This window comes from Bacillus rossius, assembly GCF_032445375.1.
Source record: "Bacillus rossius redtenbacheri isolate Brsri chromosome 9 unlocalized genomic scaffold, Brsri_v3 Brsri_v3_scf9_1, whole genome shotgun sequence".
In the NCBI taxonomy this organism is placed as follows: Eukaryota; Metazoa; Arthropoda; class Insecta; order Phasmatodea; family Bacillidae; genus Bacillus; species Bacillus rossius.
Genome location: NW_026962012.1, coordinates 18,123,865 through 18,137,153, shown reverse-complemented (window position 1 = coordinate 18,137,153; position 13,289 = coordinate 18,123,865). Strand labels below are relative to the sequence as shown.

Sequence of the window (13,289 nt, the reverse complement as noted above, 5' to 3'; positions counted from 1 at the left end):
GTTGCTAGCAGATGTCCACAAATCACAAGTGAATGATAAAGAAGCAATTTTGGATAAACTTATTGCATTGGCAATATGTTCAGACATTTTTGCCTTTGTTTTGTTGTACAGTTCAGGTATTACTCTTCTTGAAAAAGTGTTACGAGATGGCACTGAATAAAGTGGTTGAGCTATTTTAAGGACTTTTTGAAATTTATGATTTTCCACTGTACTGTATGGCAACATAGCATCAGCTATCCATTCCCCAATACAGTTCGTCAGTGAAATGGCCCTTTCATGTGTTGAAGGCCATTTGTAAGCTTCGTCTAAGCGAAGTTGCTTCTTTGTTGGTTCTAAAGTTTTTTCCCCAATATTTCCGCCTTTCCGTGTTGCTTCTATCTGTTCAAGTTCTTTTTTCAAATTTGGATGTTGCATCAGATGTCGAAGCAACCCAGATGTGCTACCAAAATTGGTTTTTAAAACATTTTTGCATTGTTTACACTGTGCAGACACATTATCTGGCATTTTTTGGTAAAAAGACCAGATAGGAGTTTTTAATTTGGTGTGGGCGACTTTCCATGATGAAATTCACGTACGTAAACACACACACCTTATGTAAAAAACTTCACACTAAAATACTCGCCAACACAGACAATATCACAATGCGTTTAAAACCGGAGTAAAATACATTGAATATCTTGTTCTGGAGAGAAAGGAACCTGAATCTCTGGCGCTCGGCTTTGTGTGTGGAACAGCATCGGTGACAAACTTTACGATAAGTAAATATTTAGAAATAACATTTCACCACAGTTTCTCTCAACGCCGATCTTTGCTTTCACCGTCGTTTGCCTTAAACACCAAATTTATGAACGTTCAAATACATTTCGATGTAATATACATCAGTGTCGCCGACGTCTTTCCGCAATATTTCTTATTCGTTAAAACGAACATCACCGAACATGCACGAAGACGCCATATTTACAAGACTTTGAACGTTCACATCACCAAACGTTTTACTCATGGCCGTATGGTACACCTTGGCAAGTGGCACAAAAAAAATGTTTACAATGGCAAACGAAGCTGAGAAATTGCCGTGGCCACAAACGCACGTAGTAAAGTAAACTAAATACAGTTTACACAATTCGCTTTACTTTTATTGTTCCGTCTAAACTTGTGTCACGGTTAGCTATAAAATGGAGCGCTAATGCAACATTAATTACGGGAAATGCTTTGCATTAAACGGGAAAATAATGCATTAAAACTATAGGGAAAATGACGGTGCCAGTAAAAAAAAATACGTTAATTACGCAAATTCGTATATCTCAGGTACTTAAAAATGAGGTTCTACTGTAATCACAGAAAACTTATGTTCCGTTACGAAGACATCTAAAGATAGGTTACGCAGTGATTTTATCAGAAAAATTATCAATATACATTTTCGGGAAATATTACTTTCCCGAATAATTTCGGAAAAAATTCATTCCCGAAATTTCCCGAAAAATCGGGATCCCGCCCAGCTCTAGTTAAAATCCTTGCATTTATTTGAAATGTTTATTATTTAATTAAGTAATTATTCAAAAGATTGAATTACACTTTAAGTTACCTTGAAAACCACACATTGGAGGCTCTCAGAGAGAATGATGCGACCTGTATGGTTGTTGACTCTGGAATTTTATTTTTTAATGGTAGTAGACACCTGTAGGAAAGTCCTTAGGTCTATTGGCATCATTGTACATTTTGATGTAAAAAAATTATGACAGAATTTGCCTTAGTTGCGTGGAATTGTGTAGGCTGTTGTCCCAAGCTCTCTGTACAATGACGCACTGGGCGGTAAATAGATCCAGTGAATAGAGCTTGTAACGGTTCGTTACATACAAAAATAAAAAGATGTTCAATGTCGATTGTAATTTTTTGTTTTATTTTTTCAAACTAGAATGCACAGACGAATCCAATCACTTTCACAGTTTTACTCACTCGTTCAACACGTACATCTGCCTGTCGAAAAATGCTCGCAGCTTGCGCGATGTGAATTAACGAAAAATAACGTCCTTCAGTAATATTTTACTGTAAGTACACAAAGTCAGTGCGGCGTCAAACGTGGCCGCACCCAGAGAAAATGAACTTCGCCACGAGCCAAATGCCGACGAAGGTGATCACAATTTCTAATTAATGTCCGAATGAAATATAAAAAAATTAGGTTAACTTAATACTCGGCATAGCTCTGACCACCAACGTTAAATTATCTATCCAGAAAATTACTTCATTTTTGGCGAGAAGCCACCAAACGCGACCTACTGGTGCAGCGGTCGACAGACATCTCGTGTACTCATGAACCCGTTTCCTCCACGCAGGGAGGAGAAGTCACATGACCTCACCGACCAATCACATGCACGCTTCATTCACTCTACAAATCACAAGCCAATGGGAAAACAGAACACACATTGAAAACAGTTTTCTCTCCATAGAGCCAGGGACTTTACATTTTCCTTCTCTCTCCCACACCGTGAGACAGCAGTTATCACACATTTCCCACGACCAGTGGGGAATCACAGCTTTTGTCTCTCTCTTACTGGGGAATCACTGTTTCTTTCTCACTCGCACTTACAGGCCTCTTATGACTCTCTCTTTCTATACCTCACCCCAGACACAGTTCCGTGGTCTATAATCATTATGTAACATCTGCAATCTAATAAAAACGTAATATATAATTTTAATACAATATTCAAATTTAAATAAATAATAGAAACATCTCATTACACATAATATTCGGTAAATTTAAATAGCAAAACAACGTTAAAACAATGAATAAATTATTTGACTTTCGTTATGACAGTTCTATGCAGTTTTCAGTAATTGACTTCCTGGAGCAGTGTAGGTATTCTAAAAACATCATGATAAAAACAAAGCAAAAAGAACACTCTCCAAATTCTTTATTTTCATCTTGCCTGTGAGAAAACTTAACACTTTGGAGCCTAGCTAAATTGTCAATTTTGATCCAGCTGTATTCCCATTTTTACAGTAAATTAAAATTTTATTTCTTCAAAACGGTAATGAAAAACAAATTTCATATTATAAATAATTTATTTTTAAACTTTTATTTACATGAACACATTTATTTTATAAGTATTTTTTTAACTCCATAAAATTTAGTTTAAAACAACATTGATTTTGAAAATTAAAAAAAATTCCATACATAATTATTTATGTTTTTCTTATATAATTTTTATCTTTTCAAAACCCTACCAGCATACATTAAATATTACAAAATAAAGTATTCAATTGAGGAATACGTTTATATTGTAGAAACAATGTGTGTATTTGAACTTGCGGGGGGGGGGGGGGGGGCAGGATGAGAGTAAGGATGGAGGCAGGGGCAGACCCAGGATCAACTTCTGGGTGGGCACCAGTAGACTTTACCTAGTATAATACCTGTTTATTACTTTAGAAGTAGTATTATCCAGTGCATATTTACCCTTCTGGGGGGTTGCAGGTTCCCCTGTACATCCTCTAAATCCCATCACTGGATGGTGGTAAGGAGTGATGTGTGTGTACTTGGATTGAGGAATTAATTGTAAGGGAAATGGGACAGGAGGGGAAATGCAGATTCATACAAGGCAGATAGAGGTGGCATAAAGAGTACATATAAAATTTATAATATATGTTACAAATTGAGTAGAAGTAAGATGGGGGAGGGAAATCACGTGTACTATTTTTGAAAGATCCTTTGTTGGGCCAGATTCGATCGCACCTGAATTGCAACAGTATGAGGTTAGCACTCAAGCGTAAAGAACACCGGGGTAATTTTTTAACAAATATGTAGCATATATGCGAAATTGCCAGATATTCGTCAAAGCTGAATTGTAATTCCATGTTCGTTGCCTTCAGTTGTTCGCTCACAAATCAAACATGCACACATGAGCTTATTTGTAAAATTCAAAAGAAAGAGAATAATTTTCAAACACACAAATATTGGGATTATGTTTTGACAAAAACCATAAAGTATCTAATATACTAATATAAAAAAAATTTTCACAAATAAAACTTCAAGTACTTTTCACACATAGTTTGCTTTTGTGTGGAATATCTTGAAGCAGTCTGGCTCACACAGAGCCACACTACATTCACAACACCACCAGCAAGTTTTGTTACGGGATGATTTTCCTTTGTTGGGTTTACTGACGTCAGTTCAGACCTTGCAGATTCGTGTATGGTTTGCTTTTTTTTTCCGTAGCTGGTATCTTTCCAGGAAAATGTCTTTCATTCGGTCCATGCATTCTGGGTCCTGGTAAAATACTGCTATGTTCTTCAGCATTTCCTTTCAGCACGAACGCATTCCCTAGCTTTAGCATGAATTATGCCAACCTGCATTTTCATTTGTCGTTCCCGTTTCTGGATTCACGATTTAACACAAAACTGTTAGTGATACTCATTACAAACAAATGGAAGAACAGTTTTTTCCACCATTTCAATTGCTTCTTTTTGAAAGGATGATACACAGTCATCTTATTTGACCTGTCAACTCCAGTTTTATGGATGTTGTAATCAAGGATTACATCTGGTTGACACTTTGTGACCGGTCCTTGTCGTGATCTGACGACAAACTCGGTTGTGGAAGGTGTGTTGCATGGTGACAGCGTAAGTACATCTCTCGTGTGCCTCCATTTCAGACACAGCACGTGTTTTCTTATTGCAGAAATCATCTCTCTTTTTTTTTTCCTCTTCACAATCATCATCTGTGGAAGCTCCTTTCAGTTCATCATACAGGTCCCAACTGTCATTGTTTACCACCCCCACAAATAATCAAACACGGCTGGTGATGAATAATATCTATCCATATACACAGTAAATCCCTTGTCAAAATAATTTTCCATGAGTCTGAATACACTTCCATTCTCGGGCATAGCCTGAAGAAGCATCACATACTACAAGCAGTTTTATGCCGTGCTTATCGGGTTTTTTTTCCATGAATACATAAAAATTTATGTGTCCTCTAAAACTGCACATACCCTCATCAACTGTCTGATTAGCATAAGGACTAAAGGAAGGAACAAAAACAGAATTGAGATGGTCATAGTACGCATAAAAATTTATGTGTCCTCTAAAACTGCACATACCCTCATCAACTGTCTGATTAGCATAAGGACTAAAGGAAGGAACAAAAACAGAATTGAGATGGTCATAGTACGGGGATATCTTGAAAAGTGGGTTGTGGTTGGTTTGGTTATGAGGAAAATACTGTTCAATGTTGTTAATGTGAAGGTTTGATAATATTGCTTTGAAGCAATCTTGTGTCATGATTGATGCAGAGAATGGAGTGTTTAAAATAGAATTTCTGGACTAATAATCGCTAAGCTTTTGTTTTTTCACAATGCACGTATGTGTGATTATTGCAAAAAATAGGTAAATTTCTTGTAATTTTGAAGTCTGCCATTTGCCCCAAACACTACTTGGCTTCAGTTTATTTTGTCTTCTTAGTTTCGTTGTGATAGAGCTGGCATAACTATTTCTTTCCGTTTTGAGCAAATTTATCATTTCAATTGGCATAAAAATTGCAAAACAATCAAAAAGGTGTTTATGAACTGTCTAGCACAGTTTTCACTCCTGAGGTTTCTTGAAAAACAGGCAAGTCTGGCATTGAAGCTTCTGTGTTCCATCCAAGCTCAGCATCTGTTGGTTTATGACTAGCAGTTTGCCCCATTTTGCATCTTTTTGGGGTGGACTTGGGGTAGACGGCTGCGGAAGATGACGGCAGTGACGAGTCGGATTCATCTTCGTCAGTTGTTGAAACGAAAGAAATTACTACATTATATAACATGAAAAACAAAATAGCAGGAAGATAGAGTTACGTAAAATTATTTACTACACATCATGAGTGTCTTACCGTTGGCCAGGTCAGCAATGAATAAAATGATGCTAACAATACTGAGTAATTGGCTACCCAATAAGAGAGAGAGACCAGTTTTTCGGCCAGCATGAACAATGGATGTGTTAGTGGTAGGGCCTGGGAGGGAAAAACCGTATATTTTATTTTGGCCGTTTGGCTAAGGGAGCCTCGGATATCTGTTGTGCAGGTTTGAATCTGAAGCCTCCATAACAAAAAAAAAATGGTCTTACACTATTACTAGCACGCGAAATATACACTTGCATTGAAATAAAAAATATGTGAACCTTAGTGTCTAAAGTGACAAACTAACAGCACGCGCGATCTTGAGAGTCATTTACAAACATCTCAGAGGTTCTAAAATAAGGTAACAGACGGCGGCTCTACACAGTAAGCCTTTCAAGAATACCACAACATGATGGCACCCAAGTTAGATATAAATACACATAAACAGCTCTGAATGCCTTAAAGTACTGCTTTATTTTCCCTCTCATACAGTGAACATTAATATAAATAAACATAAAAATACTGTTTAAAATGCCACACGAATCTAACTCTGGCTTAGTTCATTTATCTTAACGCCCTTGCCTGAGTCTCACTCATGTTTCGACTAGAAAGTGTTAACTATAAAACAACAAACTTTGTGTCTCCTGAAAGAGTCCAGTTATCCAAAATATTTCTCTTTGCTTGAACTGCAACTGTGCATCACCTCACCAGGCCGATCTGTTATGTTACACCTTACTGAATAAACAAATTACCCAATAACCAATAACAAGACATAGTCAAATATGAAGATGTTTCATTGAATTGTAAATTGTTGCGTTGGGATCATACTGATTTGAAGCAAAGACTCACTCAAGGTAGAATGAACACATTATATCCATTAACAAGCAGGTGCATGGCAACAGAGTTAAAACTGGCACATGGCTCTATGAAGCACTTATGAGGCAGACTATTATGTACGTGCCCCTGTATTGGGAACTACAGCGAACACTTATCTTGTAAAATTGCAGCTCATTAAAACTAGAAGCATCAGTATCGCTACAAATTTTCCAGTGTACTGCTCTGTGTAGGCATGTCAACACAAAAATAATCTCAAAACTTAATAAAACTAGAAGCATCAGTATCGCTACAAATTTTCCAGAGTACTGCTCTGTGTAGGCATGTCAACACAAAAATAATCTCAAAACTTAGTGATTTTTACTTCTCAAATACAAAACATGTTTATGATAATTGCACAATTAGTAAATACCTGCATACGTATTTGCTTTCTTTGATGTTATCATCATGAGGAATATTGGACATATATATATGGATAGAAATTATTCTCCTGCACCACCTGCCCTAATGACACATTATTGACAGGGTGTACAGCCAATCACAACGTAGCAGACTTATTTGCCATGAGCCCAGCCCTGCCACTACAGAATGGTCAGAAAACTTCTGTCCATCAATTAGCTTTGCTCTGAACAACGCGGAAATTCAAAATATTCTGAAGTACACGGATGTAAGCATGTTCACTGCCTGTTGTGTTACGACCTATTGCCTCTGCCTTGTTGCAACAGCCAATGGAAAATCCCACCTCCAGCTTTAGTATGATTCTGCTGACATGGTTTATTTTGATTTGCAAGCCTAAAATCCATAAATATTACAAAATGTAACATGTCCGCAGTTCCTAAAATAGTATAAGCTATTTATATACTAATCTTAACTCGTACTCAGTAGCTCGCCATTGCAGTGTTAGGGCTAGGGATTCATGATGGATTGGATAACTAAGCTAACTGTCCATTGCCTTGGCTGGCCAAGGAAAAACTGGTGCTCTATCCTTTCTAGAGAGACCCCCAATGCGCCAGATTGCAGTCAATTACCGCATTACTACTTTCATGTTTAATAATAATTATAACAATTAGAAATAGTTCACAATTCAAACAAGGCCTGGAAACACATGCTCACCTATATAAAGGAAACACAGTAGTGTGCAGAAAACCCAGAGCCAGAGTGGAGTGAATGACAAATAAATTTAGCTTAACTCCTACAAGCATTAGCTGCAGAGTTACCGTGGATCATAAACTAACCGGTTTGGGCTATTATGTTTTTTTAAAAGAAAATACAGTACAGGAATAAAGTTCTTTAGAGGTAACTCAACGGAAGAGTTAGTTTTGTAACTGACAACTACAAAATGTTTAGATTTTATCGCTGGTTTATTATATTATTTATTATTATTCTTTTTTTTCTTGCGGCATTTTCACAGCAAGCACATAATACTAGTTTAAATTATTTTGAACAAAAAGGTTGCCATGAGTTGGTGATAAAATTAAATTGACATTGCACACACGAGTTACGAAGTGAAATTTACAATGAGCTGGTACAATTATATTTAATAAAGCTGTCGGCCGGCTGCAGTGACATTGTCTTTATTTTTATATATTAAATACATAGGTTATAAAATGTCCTATTATTTAGTTTTCCTAGTTTTTCTTGTAAAATTGTCTCCTTGCCAGCAGTGAAATTTATATTGGAAAAACTGCGTAGTGAAGGCCGATCAAGCCGGCAGGCGACATCATAATGAGAGGCTGTCTGACTTATGCTGTGAGAGCTCCTGCATCGGAGGACGCATAAGACCACTGGTCTCTCCAAGTAGATGAGGTTCCTAGGGTTGGGGGGGGGGGGGGGGTTTACAGTTGGACCCACACTACGCAAAGACACACACCAAGTGTAGTGAGTCCAGATGGGAAAGAAAAGAAAAAGAAGCTAAAAGATGCAAGGAAGGCCAAAATAAAAATAAAAACGAGGTGTATCACCATTTGGTGGGTAGTACTGAATATAATATCAAGTTAGTATGGCCGAGGAAGATGCGTGGGACCGAAATGAAGTACTATTGCGGAGCGGCACTGCTAAATAGCTACAAGACAGAAAAGCTAACAAGACAACAAAGGAATATCATTCCCACACGAAAGTGACTACATCTCGCCACAGGTAGTGATCAGTCTATCTCGGCGCAACCACAAATTCCGTGAGGCGAGGCAAGAATCTGTGATTAGCCTGTTCGTGCACTGGGAGGTAACAGCCGTGAGTCAGCTGGTGCCGAAAGGGGCGGAGCTATGCTGAGGAGATGGGAGGAGATAGTAGCCTCTGATGAGCCATAGGTCCTTAGGTAGTAGGGACCCACAAATAAAACAAGACCTTAGTTCCCAAGACTGCCGGCAGATGGCGTGCGTGGGCGCTAAGACTAATGACCGTCTGGTAGCCGATGGCTCTGGTGGCAGTCGCCACCTGGCGGGAAGGGGAAAAACTATCTGGGCCTTGGTACTACATACGACCGACAGGTCGCGCATGAGAGGCGGTAGCAGTGCACTGGACCCCTGGTTCTAGGAAGCACACGGGGGGAAACTGGCGTAGTGGGAACTAGGCAAAAATGGCTTCTCTGGCTTGTCCTGGCCATGGAAAAATGGATCTCCAGGCCTGACCAGAGTTGCCTGGTTCAGACGACATCTTAGGAGGCTCGTGCCCCAGTAGGGGCTGACGGGAGCAGTAACTCCGAGGAGTCTTGCCCGGAGTCAGGGTGAGGGAGAGGGGAGAGGAATTACATCCTAGCCGCGATCAGGAGCGAGGAGAAAAGCGTGAGCCTTGCTGGATCATCAGCACGCGGCGCTGGGAAACACAAACGGAAACCAGTCCGGCAAAGTTTAAGTTGGAGTTCAGTAAGGAAAGAAATTAAGGTAAAACCTTGATTTGTGCCAAGAGGTTACTGATTCGCAGCACAGTGCATGTGTATGTGTGCATGAGTGTGTGTGCATGCTTGTGCATGTGTGCATGTGCGTGACACCATTCACTGACTCACTTATCACAAATTCTCCAGAACTTTGAGACCTAGAGACTTCAAATTTGGCACATAATTTCCTTTTGCTATGTAGACATAGTTAAGAAAGGATTTAACAGAAATCAGCTCCCAAGATCAAAATTCTCGTTTTTGGTCAAAATATCCATGGCATCAGCAGTTGCATTGTTAATGCTTCCCTTGTCTCTATGGCAACGGCTATTGCATTGTTGATGCATTCTTCATCTCTGTTACAATTTTATAGGGGTATAAAAGATTAAAGTTTCCCATTTTTCAAGTATATGCCCTACAGACTTGTAACTCAGCTTAGTCATCAACTGAGAATGAGGTTTTCCAAGGGTATTTGAGCATTTTAGCCCAAGCAACTCCAAGTACTTTATCTAGTGTGTGTGTGTGTTCTGTGTGTGTTTACTTTTTAACTGACATTGGGTTGTGAAATGAGAAACTAGGTATAAATTATTCAGAAGTCACATAATCGTAACTATTGCAGTTGATGATCTTTCCTTGAAATCTGCGTAGATTAATATATTGTCGATTAAGAAACATCACTGCCTAAGTGAAATTTTTTTTAGTTTTTTTTCCTGTGGAATCTTCTCATGAAGTGAATTTGATGAAAATCGAACAGAATGCGCTACTATGGTCTTTTTTTATATTAACAGCTACTATACAGTTCCAGCATAGTGCATAAAGTTATTAAACTCACCTGAAAAATTTCCATTTTGTCACGTAGGCGGTGTGGTTTCTTAAGCGACGATATGTTCCGTGAAAATTTTACTTCATGGGTTATTCATTATTTGTCCTTAGTGTGTAGTTTGTTCAACATGTCCAGTAGTGTAATCATTTTTTTTAATGTGCTCTTACGTAATATGTGTAACTTGCTTCTCTTATACTACCAATTGGCAATTGCATGTTTGACATGATCAGTGAATTGCCACACGGCCAGGGTCAGACTTACCAAACGTGCCGGAGCCGTGCTAATGCTTGCTCCCGACTTGTCGCAGGCCAGAGGAGAACAGTTGCTCACTAGGTACGCTCAGCGCTGGGCCAAGGACTTCCTCCGGCGCCGGATAGACTGGACGGTGGACGAGGAGGGGGGAAACCCCACGGACCCCCGCCACCTGTCCTGCGCGTTGTGCCCTTGTCAGTACATCGAGGAGTACCTGCGCAACAAGCCGCGCAGCCACAGCCGCGACCTGTGCCCTTGCTGGGCGGCCTACCTGGCCGAGCGGGGCCTGGACTGAGCTGCTTACTTGCTCTCCCTGGGCCTTTTGTGTGTTCTAGTTGCAGTGCGTAGTTCATTTGTTGTGTATGCACTGTTTTAGTTTTGACCAGGGGCGCAACAACCGAATTTCCCGATGGGGGTGGGGGGGAGGGGGGGGGGCGCAATATACCTTTTTAATAATCATCGATCCCCCTTATTGAAGCGGCGGGGGGTCCGGGGGTCCTCCCCCGGGAAAATTTGTATTTCAAGGTGGAAAATGGTGAGATTTAAGCAGTTTTATTATCAAAAAATTGATTACACAGCACATTTCTTTGCCCCCGTTTGCCCCCACTTCAAGGTTTCAGAAGGGGGGGGGGGGGCTAAATACCCTTGCCCCCCCCCCCCCCCTGTTGTTGCGCCCCTGGTTTTGACATAAGGTCTTGTGTTTTCTTGGCAGCATTTATTCAAGTTTTTAGCGTCATTATTTTGAATGTTTTCTTGTACATTGCATTGTTTTGAATGTATAGAAGTAACAGTAATATCTTAAGTTATTAACCGAAAGCTATTTACGGGAGTATAATGTATTTCAAATAACATGGTAGTTTCATAGATATTCTAGTACAGTTTTGTCTGAATATTCAGTAACTTCTCTTTTAATGTATGTAATTTTTTTCTTCTTGATTTCATGAAACATCTAAATTGTGGGGGAGGGAGGGAATTAGTCATATTGCATACACTTGATTTAAACAACAATAAAAACATATTTATTGAGATACATGATTTATGAGGTAGTCATCATCTGAAACAATTTGACTGTTCTAAATGCTCGTGTTCAGTAACAGAATGTAAAAACTACTGACTTACATATCATGTCTGATGTTTGAGTTTGTCTTGTATTCATGATCATTTGTTTTTCTTATCAGACGTACAGTCAAGTTTGTGTTAAACTGTAGTTTCTATTATTACATTTCTAAGTAACTTGAAAAACTTCAAAGTTAAAAAATATAATAAAATAGTCACTTCACTTACAAAATTCAAACTAATCTTTCCAAAGCCATTTTCAATATCATTTAAACTATTGACAATTATGCCAAGTACTAGTCAGCAAATAAGCACTTAATTGACTTGTAAGGTTGTGCAAGAGTGTTATAATCAACAAAATTAAAAATACAAATTACAAACCTACTTGCAACTCCAACACACATGGAAAATAAATTGTACCTACATAAAATGAGCTGTGACCCAAAAACATTTTTAGCAAATTAGGATTATGTTTGTTCTACTATACCATTGAACGTACTTAAAATTAAATTTAATTTGTAATACTCAAACTGCTATAAAAAGAACAAAACAGATTTGTAATTAGTGAGCAACTTTATGGTTTATTTATTTTTTCTACTCTATACTGATGACTTGTTTTCCCTAATCAGTTTTCTATACACTTCTAAAGACCATAATTTAAAAAATGTTTACCTTTTACACAGAATTTGCATTAAAAAAATTGAATTTTCTTATTTTACTGATTAGGTTGCCCAGAAATAATTTTATATATATACAAGTATCCTATGCCAAAAATAAGACTTTCTTTAATTTTTATTTCATTTAATATATTAAAATGTTATGAAAAAAAGTATCAACTTTGTAGGTTAGTAAAAATTACAAAAAGCAATAGCTTTACAGTTGTATATACAATAAACAATTACAAAAATATGGAAAACATCATTATGGGAAAAATGCACTGTCTGCCAAGAAATAAAACTTACATTAACTGAAATGTGACAATTTTTATAGGCGTGTCTGTTAGTAAGATTACAAAAGATGGACACATAAGTCAAAACAAACTTTATCATAAAATTGGTTTAGAGTGCAGATAGATCCCATCATAAGGAACACCAACTTAATACTGTGCAATATTACAAGATTGACTGTCTAGCACATTTCACACCTTGCTTGACTGAAGATTTTTATCTGTCTTTAGAGGACAGGTTTGTTAAAAAAATTTATCCAGTAAGCATGTTCCAGTGAATAAATAATAAACAATGCAATGTCTGCTTGAGTGCATGACAAGAGAGGAGAATTGGACAGTTGCACAGTGCTTTAATCAGTTCACTTGTAAAAACTTTCATAGCTGAGTCTATATGCCTTGTTTGAGCAATTAAAATTGGCTTTGTTTGGGCAGTACATTATCTAAAGTCAATATTAATATTTTTTTGTAGAGTTTTAAACATCTAGAAACTTAAATGAATAAAAATTGTAAAGAGTTTAAAATATATTTATATTTATAACTGTATATTAATACCTAGGCTCATATTATGGTTATTTAAATATATTCTTGCAAGGTTTTCATTTAGTTAATCTATTTCTTTATATGTGCGTACAGCTAATACATT

General features: G+C 37.8%; 1 protein-coding gene across 1 annotated transcript in view; it reads left to right on the top strand.

The window, feature by feature from the left end:
• LOC134542736 (uncharacterized) overlaps positions 1–13,289 on the top strand; it is a 123,400-nt gene that overhangs the window by 55,368 nt on the left and 54,743 nt on the right. Inside the window, exon 7 of the mRNA XM_063387233.1 lies at positions 10,700–10,928. Within this exon, the coding sequence (XP_063243303.1) occupies positions 10,700–10,928 (229 nt within the window). The remainder of the gene's footprint in view (positions 1–10,699; positions 10,929–13,289) is intronic.